At 43.4% G+C, this 19,548-nt stretch overlaps 1 protein-coding gene across 2 annotated transcripts in view; it reads right to left on the reverse strand.

The window, feature by feature from the left end:
- The window catches only part of crocc2 (ciliary rootlet coiled-coil, rootletin family member 2), a 490,923-nt gene that overhangs the window by 12,347 nt on the left and 459,028 nt on the right, over nucleotides 1-19,548 (reverse strand). Inside the window, exon 34 of one of the 2 annotated variants that reach the window (XM_068041847.1) lies at nucleotides 7,527-7,658. In XM_068041847.1, the coding sequence (XP_067897948.1) occupies nucleotides 7,527-7,658 (132 nt within the window). Of the gene's footprint in view, nucleotides 1-7,499; nucleotides 7,659-19,548 lie in introns of both variants that reach the window. The other variant, XM_068041848.1, reaches the window with a different exon arrangement.

A 19,548-nucleotide genomic window follows, 5' to 3' on the forward strand; every position in this document is an offset into this window, starting at 1 on the left:
CACCACACTATAGGAAGGATGTGATTGCAACAGAGAGGGTGCAAAGGAGATTTACCAGGATGTTGCCTGGGCTGGAGCATTTCAGCCATGAAGAGAGACTGGATAGGCTAGGGTTGCTTTCCTTGGAACGGAGAAGGCTGAGGGGGGACCTGATTGAGGTATACAAAATTATGAGGGGCATTGATAGGATAGATAGGAAGAAACTTTTTCCCTTTGCGGAGGGGTCAATAATCAGGGGGCACAGATTTAAGGTAAGGGGCAGGAGTTTTAGAGGTGATTTGAGGAAAAAAACTTTCACCCAGAGGGTGGTTGGAATCTGGAACGCACTACCTGAAGGGGTGGTAGAGGCAGAAACCCTCTTAACATTTAAGAAGTATTTAGATGAGCACTTGAAATGCCATAGTACACAAGGCTACGGGCCAAGTGCTGGAAAATGGGATTAGAATAGATTGGTGCTTGGTAGCCAGCATACACGCGATGGGCCGAAGTCCCTGCTTCTGTGTTGTATAACTCTATGACTTTAAATTTTGTGGACTTGTGTTTCAAAACTGAAAAAAGGATTCCATAGATGCTGGATTTTGTGTTTTTTTTTAAAAAGAGGTCATCATGAGGTCTTTTGGACTTGGTTTGTAAACAGCCCTTACTGGAAGGCACCTGTCTTCGATAATTATCCAGCAAGGGGATTTTTACAAGGGGGAGATGTTTACGGAGAAGTGACAGGTCAAGATTTATCGGGGTCAGGAGGCTTGACTCTTGAGATCGTTTTTGGTTTCACTTTGGACAGTCAGTTGGAGTTTTAAAAACCAGCCTGAAGGACAAAACCCAGCTCAGCCTGTTGCATCTCTTTGAAAAGTCTGCCAGTTTTTACATCTCTTTGAGAAGCTCTTAGAAGCGTGTGTAAGAAGTAGAGAAATTGATAAAGCATTCCTCTTGAAAGGCCTGCCTTAAACCCCAGTTGCCACATTTCTCCTGATACACTGGAAAAACCTGCCAGATAAATCCTCAACACCGCCTGACCCAATTGCTCCAGAGAAAGATCCCAGTGTCAGCCATTCACGCGTATTTGGGAGGCCAAATCAAAAAGGGACAACAGACATCTTTCCATATCTTTGCTTTTTTTTCAAGAATAGTAAGTACTTGGTCAGAGGATTCTTTTCTGTGTTTTTTTGTAACAGAGCTCTAAAAAGAAAATTTCTATTTTTTTTCAGTTAACCGGCGGGGAGGTGGGTGGGGGGGGTGGTGGTGTCTGTGTATGTGTGTGTGTGTGTGAGAGAGAGAGGGGCTAAGGTAAAATGGAACTTTCAGATTTCAATCTGTGTGTTAATGCTTTGCTTCATTACTGGTTATGTCTTGTTTTATAATAAACTGACCATTTTGATGTTTATTAAAGAAACCTGGTTGGTGTATTTTATTCTGGGATGAAAATAGAGTCTATGATTGACTGTATCGGTAACTTGGTAAACATTTAAATATATGTTGTGACCTGTGGAGAAGTGGAACTGGAAAAGACAGTTCACTCCTCCCACCTTGGTCATAACAATACCAATGGAAAATTATTCCATTAATGCACGTGTACTGTTATGACTGAAGCGAGTTTACTGCATGTCTTTTCTAGTGGCATCAGGAGTTTCTGAGAGGCTTTTCAGGAGAAATGCTGCATCAGTTTCTCCATTTCTTATACTTGATTTTCAGGAAGTTCTCAAAGAGGTGGAAGAGGGTGAGCTGATGGTGACTGCTCATTGACTGGTTTTCCCCTACACACTGTCCAAAGCAAAACCAAAACAATATCTTGAAAGCCAAGCCTCCTGACCCCTATAAATTTTGACCTGTCACTTCTTGTAAACATCTTGCCCAGGTCACCGTGGTTTTTGTTATTTATTGCTCAAAGCACATGACATCCAGCAAGGCTGTTTTTAAACATCATTTCGGTGTCCTTACAATGAACTGTCAACAACAAAGCAAAGTCTAGCTTCTATGAAATCTTCAGCCTTCCAATGAATCCATATCCACAATTTAAATATAAGTCCTCAAAAACATATACTTAACAAAAAATATAGAAGCACTTTCATTACATTACCAAATTCTTTCCAACACAAGTTCAATGTAAGCATTAGACTGAAATCAATTTATGCTTCCTCTAAAATAACAACGGAGATTTGGAATGATCATATTAAGCTTTTGTACAAGAAGAGCAACAATGGGCATTTCTACCCTTAGCAACTTATGACCTCCTCCGAGGAAGGCAAGTCGCCAAGGACATTGTGCTGATGGCAACTCAGCAGAGCTCCCAGATATTAATCTAACATTATAATCTACTTTATTCAGCCTTGCATTTAATGAAATAAGAAAGAAGGGACTTCAATTTATATACCGGCTTTCACAACCACAGGATGTCCCAAAGAACTAATCTTCCTGCAATCTCAAGAGCACAAGAATCTTAATATTGCATAGAGTGTTTGACCATTTCTGTTAAGACCAGGTGAGCAATGTCTAAGGGTCTTTTGCAGTCTTTACCTGGTCTTATTGTAACAGGATTTTGTCCTTTAAACACACTGCGTTCTGAGCTCTCCTTTGTGTGAATCCTTGTTCACAGTTTCCAATTATAAGGCAAAGAACTGAACACAAATAGGTTTTCTTTGGTTTAAAGCAAAATTATGAAATTTATTAAAACCTTAAACTTAAACTCTAATACGGTTCATGCCTACGGATATATAACACACTCACGCTAGCATGCACATGCGATATAAACATGCAGGCAGGAATAGAAAAGAGCAGAAGAGATAAGTAGAACAGTTTGAAGCAATATCTTGTTACTGTATCTCGAGCTCACTGTAGTCCTTGATTGAAGTTATAGTCTTGCATTTCGTTGGGGCCCAGTAATCTTCTTAAAACTTTGTTCATGTGGCAAACCTTTCACTCTTTGAGTTTCACATGTTTTCACAAGATTTATTTCCATAGGAAGACATGAAGGCAGGCAGACAGGAGACTGGCAGGCAGAGGAGACCTTCTCAGTCCATGAGCACACGACACTCTCCGTTCAAAATTTAAAAAGCTCTCAGGGTGCTCAGCCAGTTAGTCATGTGACTTGCTCCTTATATGGAACAGTCTCTTCAACATCCTTTGTTGGAAGTTCAAATCCAAAAGCTCCAGCCAGCTAGACATATGACTAGAACTGGTTTGACCACTTCTGCGTATTGGAGAAACAGGGACTGGCTCCCTTCATTTCCACATTGTCTTGTATTATGCAAACGTCCTTCCAGTCCGACATTGCAATTTTTTATGTTTGAATATTCATGTGGCGAAATAATGTGTGCCTCAATCTTGGCAGGTGGGGTTTTGCCTGACACCATCCATTCAGAATTATCCCTGTAGCCTTTAATCATGTGCTAAGCCAGGTTTTTATAAGGAATTTAATAAAGCTTGGCATAAAATTGTTAGATGTCCATCCTGCATATCTACTCCTCGGGTCAAAAAAAATCCATCTGAATCTATGCCAACGTGGTTTCTGCTGCACTTCTGGCAAATTTATGGCAGGGCGGAGGAAATTCAGAACCATAATGTCACCTCCTCAGTGTGTATTCAAATTTGTGAATCTACCCACTAAACTGGCCACGTGTTTCCCTTGCCGCATCTAATCCTGATTGGAGAGTCAAACGGGGCGGCACAGTGGCGCACTGGTTAGCAATGCAGCCTCAAAGCTCCAGGGACCCGGGTTCGATTCTGGGTACTGCCTGTGCGGAGTTTGCAAGTTCTCCCTGTGTCTGCGTGGGTTTCCTCCGGGTGCTCCGGTTTCCTCCCACATGCCAAAGACTTGCAGGTTGATAGGTTAATTGGCCATCATAAATTGCCCCTAGTATAGGTAGGTGGTAGGGAAATATATAGGGACAGGTGGGGATGTGATAGGAATACGGGATTAGTGTAGGATTAGTATAAATGGGTGGTTGATGGTCGGCACAGACTCGGTGGGCCGAAGGGCCTGTTAAAGTGCTGTATCTCTAAACTAAACTAAACTAAGATCTGAATTAACTGATTCTCACCCAATTTCCAATTGGGAATGGTCATTTCCAAATCAGAAAATCTGGGCTATCAAGTTTGAAGGCAGGGCGTGAATACATCAAGCATTGTCGCAATACAGCAGTCAGAAACCAGAGATGGGGACTGGTACAGGAGGTGGCCAGAAGCTGCCTAACATTTTTCAGTCAATTCCTTTAAAAGAGTAAAGAGGGCTCTTTAGATGCATTAATTTAAGAGGCCAACAAATCAACTTCAGGGATAGAGGCTCTCATTAGTTGTAACAGCCTTCTTCTTAACAATGCAAAAGGAGTTTGCCAGTTGAGATAAAAACAAGAAATGCTGGAACCACTCAGCAGGTCTGGCAGCATCTGTGGAAAGAGAAGCAGAGTTAACGTTTCGGGTCAGTGACCCGATTCCGAAGAAGGGTCACTGACCCGAAACATTAACTCTGCTTCTCTTTCCACAGATGCTGCCAGACCTGCTGAGTGGTTCCAGCATTTCTTGCTTTTATTTCAGATTTCCAGCATCCGCAGTATTTTGCTTTTATTGCCAGTTGAGATGTTTAGTTGTATTGATCAGGCGTAGTCTTCAAAAGGTGAAATCTCCGTAGCTGCTGCTATAGCCATCTGGTTATTGTACTCACCTATTAGGAGTAAATCAGCATGATTCTGGGTGGGTTGGGCTGGAAAACTGGGCAGATAGCTATACCATAAGCTTCCTGCGATCACTTCCGATTTCATACCAGAAGTTAAGTTGGGCGGGTGGATTATAGTAGACGGCACGTGATGAATGACATCATCTGATGCACTGTCAGTTGTGCCTTTCCCGTATTGGGTGCCTGAAACATCCAGTGTCAGCTTGACATGCAGTGTCACTCTGGGTTGCAGTACTCTTTTTGAGATTTTAAAGAGTTGTTCCGATTGACGCAGAGTGATTGATCACTTCAGTTACAGTGGCTAAGCATCTTCAGCTTGCTGCTCATTATAATACGATTAATATTTGGGCAAACATACTGGGCCAGATTTTGCTGTAGCAGGTTATATAATAGCATCTGCTTTTAGTTAAATTTACGCTTGCATATTTACTTCTTTAAAAATTTTTGCGTGGATTGTTGCTGAAAGTGCAAGCTGATAATGGTACAATGGGGGAACAGGGCTTCTGGGAACTAAATGTTCAGAACACGCAACTATGTGTCTCCTTAACCAATCCAATTGAAGGACTGTGAAATAAACAATGCAAGGATTGAGAAGGAAGTGCAAACAAAGGGGTTAAATTCAATATCGATCAGGCACAGAAAAAGCAATAAAGAAAGGGAAAGACAAATTGGATAAAGAGAGATAAATAAAAGAGATAGAAAGAAAAAGTAATAAAAAATTACATTTTTAAATCTCAAACAACAATTAATACCAGATGGAACGAGATCTCACACTCATGACTTTCTGTGGTGACTTTATTTCATATCTACCTTTGTAACACAGCAACTTCACACCACTCAATGCATTTCAACAGTATGTCAGATATGCAAAATGCTGTTTTTATGAAGCCAGGCTCACAGCAGTGCAACTCGGGTAGCAGGCTCTGGATGCCCATATTTAACCAAGCATTTGTGTTAGAATTTGCCCGAGTCCCAAAGTTAATCACACCTCGATGTCATTACCAGAATTTGGATTTATATTATCAGTGATTAATCAGAACAATGCAAGAGCAACTAGCAGATATGTTGGCTACATTCCATGTCAAGGTGTCAGTATTGGATCTTGGCCTGAACAGTGGAAGCACCCAAGCAGTATCATTTAACTGTTTGGGATTGTCTAGGTCATCCTGTTCCTTTTGTAATATTAACTGCTTAATAGTCAAACCATCAAGATAGCTATTAAGTCTGGAGATTGAGGGAGAAGGAATTTGCTTCAATATAAATTCTGGGCATCATGTGATATAACTCACAAACAAGGGTATAGAATATCAAGAACAGCCCTTCGAAGATCAGAACTCACAGGACAGTCAGACATCCAACATTTACAAAGGCCAAGTTTGATCCCCTTGGGTCTGCAAGAAACCAGGTTGTATAAATCTATTGTATAAACTTAATAGTTATTATATTATTGGTGTCTAAGTAATAAAAGTACATTTGGACAACACACTTGAGCCTGAATCACAAGGAATCATTTAATTGAGTTTAAGAGATTTCCTAACAATTTTTCTCTCTCCTGAAATTGCTGTACCATTTGCACATTAATAATGTTATTTTGACAGCAAAATCTGGCTCATGATACCCCTGATTTAACATGTGGCATCTGCTGATGAAACCACACAGGAGATTCAGGACTGCTCCCTATATCATGGATGAAACCTTCCAGACTATAGCAAATCTATCAATGTAAACATTGGCAGAGATGAGATGAGATTAATGAAGGAATCCCATTTAGGGAGCAGAACGATGCATAAAAGAAAAATATATGCCAACTAAAAGGATGAAGGCTGAGTTCTAAACCAGCTACTGCAATAGAAAAGGTGATGGGAAAAAGAACGGACATTTGTGACTGCAGGGCCTCCCTATAAGAATTTCCCATTTAAACATTGTTTTTGTAACTCAGAGAGTTACAACGCACTGATATAGTCAAGGCACAATAATTCATATAAAGGAACCAGACCTTTAAAATAATTGCCCTGAGATAACTGAAGAAAAGACAGGATTCTCTCAGAATAGGTTGCTGTCCCTAACCTCTTGGGGCGAGACGACATCCAGCATTAGAGAGGGAAAGTGGCAAGGAGAAGACCAGTGCTGGAGGTGTGGATGGAGCTAGGAGAAACCCAGCAATAGAGAAGTGGAAGGAGCAAGGGAGCATGGAGAAGACCATCACAACTCAAGAAGGATATATTGGCCTGGGAAGGGGTGCAGTGCAGATTCACCAGAATCCATCAACTTGGCTTATATTTCCTTGAGTTTACAAGGTTGAGTTGTTTAAAATAATAAAGGGGTTTGATCAGATAGATACAGAGGAACTATTTCCTCTGGTGGGGGAGTCCACAGCAAGGGGACATAACCTTAAAATTAGAGCTAGCACATTCAAGGATGATAGCAGGAAGCACATCTTCACACCATGGGGAGTGGAAATCCAGAACTCACTCTCTCAAAAGGCTGTGGATGCTGGAAAAATTGAAAATGCCAAGACGACAGTTGGTCGCTTTTGGTTAGGTAAGGTAGTTCAGGGATGTGGAACCAAGGCAGGTTACAGATACAGATCAGCTATGATCTAACTGAATGCTGGAACAGGCTCCAGGGCTGAATGGACTGCTCCTTTTCCTATATAAAAGTGTTAGAGGGGGCAAAGGGTGAGGCAAAGAGCTGTTTTGGTGCTGAGATACCTGTCTCTGACTTCGTGCTACCTCAACCTGATTACAGTCGCTCACAAATTAAATGAGTACAGATGACAAACAATTTGCAAGAGAATTCATGGATTGCTTCCATTCAGGTTATTAAATACCTGTGGTCGGTTTAAACTAGTGCTGACCTGCAGCTGCTGAATCTGTCTTTGTGTTTCTGCGAGATCCGTTTCTGCACCGCTGAGAGACTGGTCCAGCTGTCCCTTCTCAGCTGAGAGCCGCAGGGCGTCTTCTTCAGACTTCAACTTGTCCCGTTCGACCTGGAACAACAAATGTTCATCACATTGAGAAAGTACAGTGAGGGTTCGTCACAGTGAGTGGTGGCACTGAGTGAGGGAGCATATATCACTTATTGTGCCGAACTCTACAAAGAGCTGCAGTCAGAAGGCCAGGCCACATCACTGCATGGTGTAACCTGCAGGGAGTTTTGGCCCTTGAGCAAGATGCTGTCTGGGGCTGTAGCCATCAGCACAGAGTTGCAGATAAATACTGCAATGAAAGACATATTCCTTCACAGATGTGTGGGAAGCTGAAGGATGACACTTCAGCTGCCTGAGCCAGCTGGAACACACACACACACCACCTGATGAGGTAACTGTCCTTGTGCCAAATGAAGTAGGGTGGATCAATCACAGCTTTGGTGAGTCGAGAAACAGCCAAGGATAGGGCAAGTATCCTAAGCAGTAATTTGAGAGGTTGTTGATTTCCTATCCACACATTCTTTCCTTGAATTGTGAAGTAATGGAAGGATTTGCAGGCTGATTAACAGGCTGCAACGTGAACACTCCTTCCATGGTTGACACCATCTTTATATCATCCAATAAGGAGGTTATTCCACACTGTCAGAGGGTTTTATGGGTGCCCACAACCCATACAGTGAGGTGGGAAGACCACCCACACCCACAGAAATGAGTATCTGGCTGGATGTTAGCCCAGAATTCAGATCCAGAGCTCTGGTCTCGTTCACTGGGACTGCCTGGTGCAGGGCTTGAACCTTACACCTTCCGACTCAGAGGCATAAATTCTACCACTGAGACAGAGTCTCGCTCCAGTAACGTGAGATGAGTGCTAACAACAGACATGAACAGCAATTACAGCAGTTTCTGTATCATAAGATTGAAGTTGGGCGGCTCTGAAGGGAGGCCATTTCCATATACTCAGACATTACGGAAAGCTTGCCCACCTAAAGTATGCAAAGAGCAAAAAACTAATTTTTGTTTAATTCTTTCTTGAGATGTGGATGTCGTTGGCAAGGCTAGCATTTGTTGCCCATCCTTAATTGTCCTTGAGAAAGTAGTGGTGAGCTGCCTTCTTGAACCATTGCACTCCATCTAGTGTCAGTACACTAACAGTGTTGTTAAGAAGGGAGTTCCAGGACCCAGCGACAGTGAAGGAACGGTGATATAATTCCAAGTCAGGATGATGTGTGGCTTGAAGGGGAACTTTCAGGTGGTGGTGTTTCCATGCATCTGCTGCCCTTTCCCTTCTCAGTGGTACAGATTGTGGATTTGGAAGGTGCTGTTGAAAGAGGCTTGGCGAGTTGCCAAGTTATATTTCTAACTTTTCCCAATTCTGATGAAAAGTCATCGACCTGAAATGTTAATTCTATTTTTCACTCCATAGATGCTGCCTGAAATGCTCAGTATTTCCAGTATTTTTTGTTTTTACTTCAGATTGCTACAACTGTACAGGGTGCTGGTGAGACCACTCCTAGAGTGCTGCATACAGTTTTGGTCTCCTTATTTAAGGAGGAATATACTTGCATTGGAGGCAGTTCAGAGAAGGTTCACTAGGTTGATTCCTGGGATGCCGGGGTTGCCTTAGGAGGAAAGGTTAAGCAGGTTGGACTTTTACTCATTGGAGTTTAGAAGAAATAGAGGTGACCTTATTGAGGTTTGGTAGGAATATGGGATTAGTGTAGGATTAGTATAAATGGATGGTTGATGGTCGGCACAGACTCGGTGGGCCGAAGGGTCTGTTTCAGTGCTGTATCTCTAATCTAATCGAAACATACAAGATTCTGAGGGGGGCTTGATATTGTAGATGCTGAGAGGATGTTTCCCCTCGTGGGGAATCTAGAACTAAGGGGCACAGTTTCAAAATAAGGGGTCTCCCATTTAAGACAGATATGAGGAAGAATTTCTTCTCTCAGAGAGTCATTAATCTTTGGAATTCTCTACCCCAGAGAGCAGTGGAGGCTGGGGATTGAATATATTCAAGGCTGAGCTAGACAGACTTTTGATCTACAAGGAAGTAAAGGGTTATGGGGGGCAGGCAGGAAAGTGGAGTTAAGGCCTCAATTAAATCAGTCATGACCTTATTGAATGGTGGAGAAGGCTCAAGGGGCCGAATGGCCTTTTCCTGCTCCTATTTCTTATACTCTTAAAAGCTGCCGTGGATGGCTCCCTAGCATTCAAGTTAGAAGCACGGTCCATCCAGACATTTAGACAGAAGACTCAGTAAGGTAATAGTGGATATCAGTCTCCCCTTTATTCAGACATTCTTTAGAAGCTGTAATGCTGCTTTGATTCACCACAGCTCAAGTTCCTGCGATAAAGAATTTCACTGATGGGTGCTTTTAAAGAATCTCCCTACTCAACTCCAAGACACCGAATAAACAAAGCTGTGTGTCACTCTGACAGAGCACTACAAAAACAAAGAATTCAACTCCTCATATTTCTTAATCACCTTAAGAAAACACACAGCGACTTTATTACTGTACAATCCTTTCATCCCTGGGATCTGACGTTCGAACTCAGGAGATTAAGGTCGCCTAACTCTGATGAAGAGTGGGTGGTGGAACGGGTGAGATACTGTCCTTTGGAAATATAGTAGTCTATCTGAAGGGAGGCTGACTGGAGGGCATTTGGTAAGTGGGGCCAAAATCAGTTGTGCAAATGGTTGGGGAGAGAAGAGGAGAGGAGGAAGAAAATCAATCCAAGATGGCCAGTCTCCTTTAGACACATATTTTGAACTGTTTAAAATACTGGTCCCATTCCCGAACAGCTGGGAGTGTGTTAGAATTTTCTCATAGTTGGACAATAGGGGGGACGCAACCCAACAGGTTGTTGAAAATATAAAACAATGGAGATCTGAGGCTGGTGCTGCTTGAATGTTATTTAAATGATGGTCTAATTGAGGTGTTGAACATGATTAAAGAATTAGATGGGGTAGATATCAGGAGACTACTTCCTCTGAGGTGGAGAAGTTCAAAATAACGGGGCAGAATAATGGCAATGCCATTCACAGGTGATGTCAGGAAGCACTTCCTCACACAAAGGGTAGTGGAAATCTGGAACTCTCTGCCCTAAAGAGCTGTTCAGGCTGGGGGGGGGGGGGGGGGGAGGGGGGGGGGGCGGGAGATCAACTGTAAATTTCAAAACTGAGATGGTTAGATTTTTGGTAGGTAATGGTATTAAGGAATATAGAGCAAAGGTTGGTAGATTGAGGTGAGGTACAGATCAGCCATGAATTCAAGGGTTCTCAACCTTTTGTTTCTGAGTTTCCCTCTCCTGAGTCATAAAAATTCCATGGATTCCCTGTAACAGGACATAACTATTTTTAAAGAAAGGTTCCTGGCATGTGGTTAAAAATCAGCAGCTAACTTACACACAGCAAGATCCCACAACAGAAACTCATTTGGATCACCATATATGATCAGCATATAAGCTCCAGGCTCACTTGTCAGTATAAAAATGGCCAGACTTCATGACCGCTTGCACCTTGCATGAGTGATAACTCTGGGACTGGGACCGGGGACTGTGAGCTCCCAGTAGGTTCTGGCAGCAGCAGCAGGCAATTTGATCAGCTAGCTGTGCTGTGCTCGGCTCTATAAACAGCTGCCATGGACAAGCAATGGTCAGCTGCATTAAGAGCATAAGGTGAAGTTAGTCAAACATTCTCCCATACTCTTTTGCTAATTCTTGACCCTTTACCCCACAAAATAAACATCAAACCCTAGGGACATGTTGCTCCACATACCTGATTTGAACATGGTGGAAGGAGAGCGTGCTGTGCAGCCTGACGGGAAAAGAGCCCATTGCCAATTGTCACTAACGGATCTGGGAGAGGAGAGGGGCTGAGGTCTCCTCTCCTCCAACAATCGGCCCAACCTTGCATTGGTGCATTGAATTAAACTCTTTTTTGGAACTGGGTTAAAAGAAATATATAGCCTATTTCAAGGTTTCATATTTGGTAATAAATGGGATACCACTGACATCAGTAGTGATCCTTCTCGCTCTTTCTTTTGTTGACCCTGATCGCTGAATGGGATTTTTAAAAAGATTGTATTCTTGAAAGATGACGATTAGGCGGACCCCTTGAAAGGTTCTCATAGAACCCTAGGAGGCCACAGACCCCGAGTTCAGAACTCCTGATCTAATTAATGGACTATTGTGGCTTGTCGGAGGGATATTTATTCTAATTTTAGTTTTATTGTTGAGGGATGTACTCTCTTCTCAATCTGTGCAGAGTAAATACTCATCTTCTGTGACTTTAACTGACAGTTCAACTGCTCTATTCTGCTCTCCTCCAACTTTACAAACCCGCTGTCCTTCCTCAACAACCCCTCTATATAAACACCCCCATTTCTACGACCTCATTGCCTGCCATGGCATCTCTGTATCCTTGGTGTCCTGAACTGAGTTTTAACCCATTGATCACAAAGATTGTTTCTTTCCAGCTTTACAACATCGTGCAGTAGTCCCTCAACCACTGAAACTCTTATGCACGTTATTATCACCTCCATACTCAATCATTCCAATGCACTTCTTGCTGGCGTTCCAATCTCCAGCTACCATAAACTCCAATTTCCCAAAACTCTAATACAGTATCCCATCCCCCACTATGTCCAGCTTGTCCATTACTCCTGTCCTCTACATTGGCTCCTTGCCCCTCAATGAATGACATTTAAAATTCTTGTCCTCATCTACAAATCCTTCCCTGACCTTGTCCCATCCTGTCTCTGTAATCTCCTTCAGACCTATAGCCCTTCTAGGGTGCTTCCTTCCTCTAACTCCGGAGTTTGTGTATCCCCCTCCCTTCAACCCATCAATAGTGTCTGAAACTTCAGGCGCCACTACCCTCCACCCTTAAATCTCTCTATTTGAATAAACCTTTCATCAACCTTCTTAATCTCTCCCTTTCTCCCCTTCTGTCTTGGGGGACTTATCTTAGATTCATGAAGTACCTTGGGATATTTTTAACATTAAAGACACTGTACAAAAAGGTGTGTTGGTATTATTTACTGTTCATATGCTAAGCTGGGCTAATAGAATGTACAATGGACAAATATCTTGTGTTTATTGGGAGCACGTACAGAAACACGGGGGACCAGGACATTAGATTCTGCATAGCCTATGCCTACAATTGGAGCTAGGTGAACAAATGATGAGTATCTCGATTTAAACAATTGAATACAAGGTGTGGGATAAGAAAAAATAGCTCTGTGTAGGAAAGATGTTCTACAAGCAGGAGAAGCCGTACAAAGCTTCACCAGTGGAATTAAATGAAAGTGTGAAAATAGATAAGTCCCCTGGGCCAGATGGGATTTATCCTAGGATTCTCTGGGAAGCTAGGGAGGAGATTGCAGAGCCTTTGTCCTTGATCTTTATGTCGTCATTGTCGACAGGAATAGTGCCGGAAGACTGGAGGATTGCAAATGTTGTCCCCTTGTTCAAGAAGGGGAGTAGAGACAGCCCTGGTAATTATAGACCTGTGAGCCTTACTTCGGTTGTGGGTAAAATGTTGGAAAAGGTTATAAGAGACAGGATTTATAATCATCTTGAAAAGAATAAGTACATTAGAGATAGTCAGCACGGTTTTGTGACGGGTAGGTCGTGCCTCACAAACCAGCAGAGCTGGGCTGAGAGATGGCAAATGGAGTTTAATGCGGAAAAGTGTGAGGTGATTCACTTTGGAAGGAGTAACAGGAATGCAGAGTACTGGGCTAATGGGAAGATTCTTGGTAGTGTAGATGAACAGAGAGATCTTGGTGTCCAGGTGCATAAATCCCTGAAGGTTGCTAACCAGGTTAATAGGGCTGTTAAGAAGGCATATGGTGTGTTAGCTTTTATTAGTAGGGGGGTCGAGTTTCGGAGCCACGAGGTCATGCTGCAGCTGTATAAAACTCTAGTGAGACCGCACCTGGAGTATTGCGTGCAGTTCTGGTCACCGCATTATAGGAAGGATGTGGAAGCTATGGAAAGGGTGCAGAGGAGATTTACTAGGATGTTGCCTGGTATGGAGGGAAGGTCTTACGAGGAAAGGCTGAGGGACTTGAGGTTGTTTTCGTTGAAGAGGAGGGAGAGGTGACTTAATAGAGACATATAAGATAATCAGAGGGTTAGATAGGGTGGATAGTGAGCGTCTTTTTCCTCGGATGGTGATGGCAAACACGAGGGGACATAGCTTCAAGTTGAGGGGTGATAGATATAGGACAGATGTGAGAGGTAGTTTCTTTACTCAGAGAGTAGTAGGGGCGTGGAACGCCCTGCCTGCAGCAATAGTAGATTCGCCAACTTTCAGGGCATTTAAGTGGACATTGGATAGACACATGGATGAAAATGGAATAGTGTAGGTCAGATGGTTTCACAGGTCGGCGCAACATCGAGGGCCGACGGGCCTGTACTGCGCTGTAATGTTCTAATTCTAAATGCAGACTTTCTGGCTTGGTAAGATCTTCAGTTATTTTGCACGACCACTAATTCCAACATAGCCTAGAAAGCACAAAGGGGTAGGGGGGCAAGACATAGGTGTCCTGCACCTTTTAGAGATTCTTTGGTGTCCATTCACAGTTCATTTTGATATTAACTGTAAGTAATTGGCCCGGAGTGAGATCAACAGTTACGTTGAAGCAATGTCTCCACATTTATCAGATAAAGGCTCAAGCTGAGGGACTGAATGGCGACCGCATGTTTTTTCACTTAGTCCAACAGCTGTTGTTGCAGGCACGAGCAGTTGAATGGTTTTCCAAAATCCACACTTCAGAAACAAAGACTTTCAATGGCTGAACATAATCCATTTGTTGGTACTTTACTACAAACACACTAACTCCAAGTTTTGTGGGGATAGGCAAGTTGGAGAAGTGTGATCAGATTTAAGTCACTCAGACCGATGGCCGAGCAGGGACATAACCCTCCCTCAACCCACAACCACCAGCCCACTGCCCCCAAACTCATGGTCAATCAATGCCATCTTTCACATGGAAATTCTTTCAATGGTCAGCACAAAGAAATGGCGCACAAAGTATTAAAATGTCTTCCATGATGCCACAGATATAATGAACATTCATACGCTGAATGTACTGTCTGGATTCAAGGGAACAAAATGGAAGACTTTTCAATCAGCTTACAGCTGCATCTTGGATGGGAGGTATGCAACTCAGCCATATCTGTTACAGGTGATAGAAACTTTCATTACATAAATAAAGCCCAAATTAAACAAATCCTTCCAATTGGGAAAAAGAGCATTTTCTGTTTCAATCATCGTAAAGCAGGTGGCTGCTTTTGGAGAAGAAAGAGGTATGAAGATGGTCAGATTTGGGAGAAGGAAGGGGGATGAAGTTGGTTAGGTATGGGGAAGAAAGGGACAATAATAGTTAAGTTTGGGAGAGGGAAGGAGGATGAACATGGTGAAGTTTGGGGAAGGAAGGAGAGTTCTATGATCAAAATTGGGTGAAGGAATGGATGGTGGGAGTGAAATTGTTTTAAAAAAAGCCTTTTGGTGGGTTTGTGAGAGAGGCCCTTGAACTTGGAATTGTGCCACTTTGTCAAACATTAGCATGCATTGCTGGTCTAAGATCATACCAGAGAATGGTCAGTTGAGTAAGATAACGGAGGGTGGTCGGGCCTCATGGAGCAACAACCTGACCAAACTATTAATTTAAAATGTTCATCAAAAACTCAGATTGTAAAACAGAAAGGCAGGGGTTGAAATTTCTTTGTGCGGTGGTTTCAACAAACTGGTTAAAATGCTTGTGTCAAATTCCTGCCAGTACTATTATAACAGTCGTTGGCCCATTTTAAAGTAAACAGTTTAATGACTTCTCTAATGTACTGTTCAGGAATTTGACCCAAAGATGTCTACAATAAAAAAAGCACTTGAAGAATTTCAATACCTGACAGGTAAGGAGTTTGAATATCCAAACACACAAGTAAAAGCAAGGAAGAATTTTCTTGCCATGCGCCCAATGTCAAAACTGGATGAAAGGAGAGAAACAGCTGAGGTACTGTTCCAGAAATAAAGGAAAGAAGAAAGTACCTACATTTAAATAGTGCTTTTCAAAGTGTCCTAAAGAGCTCCATGGCTAATGTAGCGCTTTTGGAATATAGTCACTGTTAATGTGTAGGAAAATGCAGCAGCCAAATTGCACGCAGTGAGATCCCATAAACAGTATTGAGATAAATAATGAGATAAATCTGTTCTTTAGTAGTGCTGATTGAGGGATAAATGCTGGCAGGATACTGGCACAACTTTCCTGCTCTACTTCAATAGTGTCATGGGATCATTTATGTCCACCTGAGATGGCAGATGGGGTCTTGGTTGAACATCTCATCTAGGGTTATGGTAGCATGTTATGTTACTGGACTAGTAATTCAGAGATCTAGACTAACAATCTGGTGGACAGGAGTTCAAATTCCATCATGGCAACAGGTGGATTTAAATACAATTAATTAAATAAATCTGGAATAAAATGCCAGTATCAGTAATGGTGACCATAAAATACTGGATTGTTGTTAAAAACCCATCTGGATCTTTTAATGCCCTTCAGGGACAGAAATCTGCTGTTCTAAGCCAGTCTGGCCTATATGTGACTCCAGACCCACACCAATGTGGTTGACTCTGTACTGCCCTCTGAAATGGCCAAAGGTGGCTCACCATCACCTTCTCAACGGCAATTAGGGATGGGCAATTAATGCTGTCTGACAGTGAACCTTTCACTCAAATGAAAGCATTTAAGACCCTTGGATCCAGAATGCTCCATTCTCTTGGGGGCAAGTTAGCAGAAGGTAAAACATTGAGTTCTCTTGCTGAAAAGGAATTTTCTGAGACCTGGGAAAGCAGACATACAGGACCATCGGTTCCTTGATAGCAGCATTTTCTGCCTGCCTGGAGAATTTATCTCAATGAATTGTACAGTGATTTCAGTGAAGCAAACAAATCATTATCCCTCAGTCAGCCACCTGCAAAGGTGGAGTTCCACTTGATCACAAAGTATCAGATCTTGTCTCCACTGGTAATCCTGTCATTGCACACTCTATTGACATCCAGTTGCCAAGTTGCCCCTGTGGAAAGAGCCATAAGAATGTAAGAAATAGGAGTATGTTTCGGTCAAGTGCGGAGCGGTTGAAGGGCTTCCCTCTTTTCCCTCTCCTTGTTTGACCACAACAGGTTTAATTCTTTCTTAAAGTAGATGTACTGGCCAATTCTTGCTATGATCATAACAAGAGCAATTGGAAGGTTTTCTTCAGTTTAACAAAGAAAGAGGTCAACTTTATTGTACCTAAACCGAGCTAATGAAAGTAATAAACACCGTACCAACTTTCACTCACAGAGGGGGGAAAGGTAGATTGGTTGAGTTAGAGTCCATAGGAAAAAAGGGTATACAGTCTGTGGTGTTTGATGACTCGGCTGGCTTCCAGCAGAATTCAGTGGTCCAGAGCCATTTAGTTTGAAGAGGTAGATGACTGGTTCAGTGGGTGTCTTGGAGACAACATTGCGGATTATTTCCTCCAACCGGGTTTCTGATTGAAGCAGGCGTATGCAAAAGGTGATCAGTCAACAGGCAGGATTTGAAAGCTTTCAAGCTGGAAAGGAGAGAGAGAGACCATCACTTGGGTCTGCACATGTCAGAGTCCATTGCTTCTCCTGCTGCAGAAAGACACAAGCTATAAAACCATCGATGGGGGAGGGGCTTGTCACATGACTGTCATCAGTGATTCAAACATAGCAGTTAGCAGCATTTCTCTCTTGCAAAAAAGAAAAAGAACAAGCAGTTCCCTTCAACTTCCAGGGTCTTGGTTCTTTCTAGGAAATACAGCCATTTTGTCTCCTGCCTCACAGTCCTTTTTTATTCGTTCATGGGATGTGAACGTCGCTGGCAAGGCCAGCATTCGTTGCCCATCTCTAATTGCCCTTGAGGTGGTGGTGAGCCGCCTTCTTGAACTGCTGCAGTCCATGTTGGGTAGGTACTCCCACAGTACTATTAGGAAGGGAGTCCCAGGGCTTTGACCCAGCGACAGTGAAGGAATGGCGATATAGTTCCAAGTCAGGATGGTGTGTGGCTTGGAGGAGAACTTGCAGGTGGTGGTGTTCCCATGCATTTGCTGCCCTTGTCCTTCCAGGTGGTGGAGGTCATGGGTTTGGAAGATGCTGTCTAAGGAGCCTTGGTACATTGCTGCAGATGGTAGATGGTACACACTGCTGCCACTGTGCGTTGATGGTGGAGGGCATGAATGTTTGTGGATGGGGTGCCAATCAAGTGGGCTGCTTTGTCCTGGATGGTGTCGAGCTTCTTGAGTGTTGTTGGAGTTGCACCCATCCAGGCAAGTGGAGAGTATTCAATAGCACTCCTGACTTGTGCCTTGTAGCTGGTGGACAGGCTTTGGGGAGTCAGGTGGTGAGTTACTCACCGCAGGATTCCGAGCCTCTGACCTGCTCTTGTAGCCACAGTATTTGTATGGCTACTCCAGTTCAGTTTCTGGTCAATGGTAGCCCCTAGGATGTTGATAGTGGGGGAGTCAACAATCATAATGCCATTGAATGTCAAGGGGAGATGGTTAGATTTTCTTGTTGGAGATGGTCATTGCCTGGCACTTGTGTGGTGCGAATGTTACTTGCCACTTATCAGCCCAAGCCTGGATATTGTCCAGGTCTTGCTGCATATCTACACGGACTGCTTCAGTATCTGAGGAGTCGTAAATGGTGAACATTGTGCAATCATCAGTGAACATCACCACTTCTGACCTTATGATTGAAGGTAGGTCAGTGATGAAGCAGCTGAAGATGGTTGGACCTAGGACACTACCCTGAGGAACTCTTGCAGTCATGTCCTGGAGCTCAGATGATTGACCTCCAACAACCACAACCATCTTCCTTTGCACTAGGTATGACTCCAGCCAGCGGAGGGTTTTCCCCCTGATTCCCATTGACCTCAGTTTTGCTAGGGCTCCTTGATGCCATACTCGGTCAAATGCTGCCTTGATGTCAAGGGCAGTTACTCTCACCTCACCTCTTGAGTTCAGCTCTTTTGTCCATGTTTGAACCAAGGCTGTAATTAGGTCAGGAGCTGAGTAGCACTGGTGGAACCCGAACTGAGTGTCAGTGAGCAGGTTATTGCAAAGCAAGTGCCGCTTGAAAGCACTGTTGATGACGCCTTCCATAACTTTACTGAGGATTGAGTGTAGACTGATGAGGCGGTAATTGGCAGGATTGGACTTGTCCTGCTTTTTGTGTACAGGACATACCTGGGCAATGTTCCACATTGCCGGTTAGATGCCAGTGTTGTAGCTATATAAGAACAACTTGGCTCAGGGCATGGCAAGTTCTGGAGCACAGGTCTTCAGTACTATTGCCAGAATGTTGTCAGGGCCCATAGCCTTTGCAGTATCCAGTGCCTTTAGTTTTCTTGATAACATGTGGAGTGAATCAAATTGGTTGAAAATTGGAATCTGTGATGCTGGTGACTTCAGGAGGAGGCTGAGATGGATCATCCACTCGGCACTTCTGGCTGAAGAGTGTTGCAAATGCTTCAGCCTTATCTTTCGCACTGATGTGCTGGGCTCCCCCATCATTGAGGATGGGGATATTTGTGGAGCCACCTCCTCCAGTTAGTTGTTTAATTGTCCACCACCATTCATGGCTGGATGTGGCAGGACTGCAGAGGTTAGATCTGATCCGTTGGTTATGGAACCGCTTAGCTCTGTCTATCGCATGCTGCTTATGCTGTTTGACATGCAAGTAGTCCCGGGTTGTAGCTTCACCAGGTTGACACCTCATTTTGAGATATGCCTGGTGCTGCTCCTGGCATGCCCTCCTGCACTCTTCATCGAACCAGGGTTGGCCCCCCGGCTTGATGGTAATGGTAGAGTGGGGGATATGCCAGTTACAGATTGTGCGAGAGTACAATTCTGCTGCTGCTGATGACCCACA

Source organism: Heterodontus francisci, chromosome 11 (genome assembly GCF_036365525.1).
Source record: "Heterodontus francisci isolate sHetFra1 chromosome 11, sHetFra1.hap1, whole genome shotgun sequence".
Taxonomy (NCBI): Eukaryota; Metazoa; Chordata; class Chondrichthyes; order Heterodontiformes; family Heterodontidae; genus Heterodontus; species Heterodontus francisci.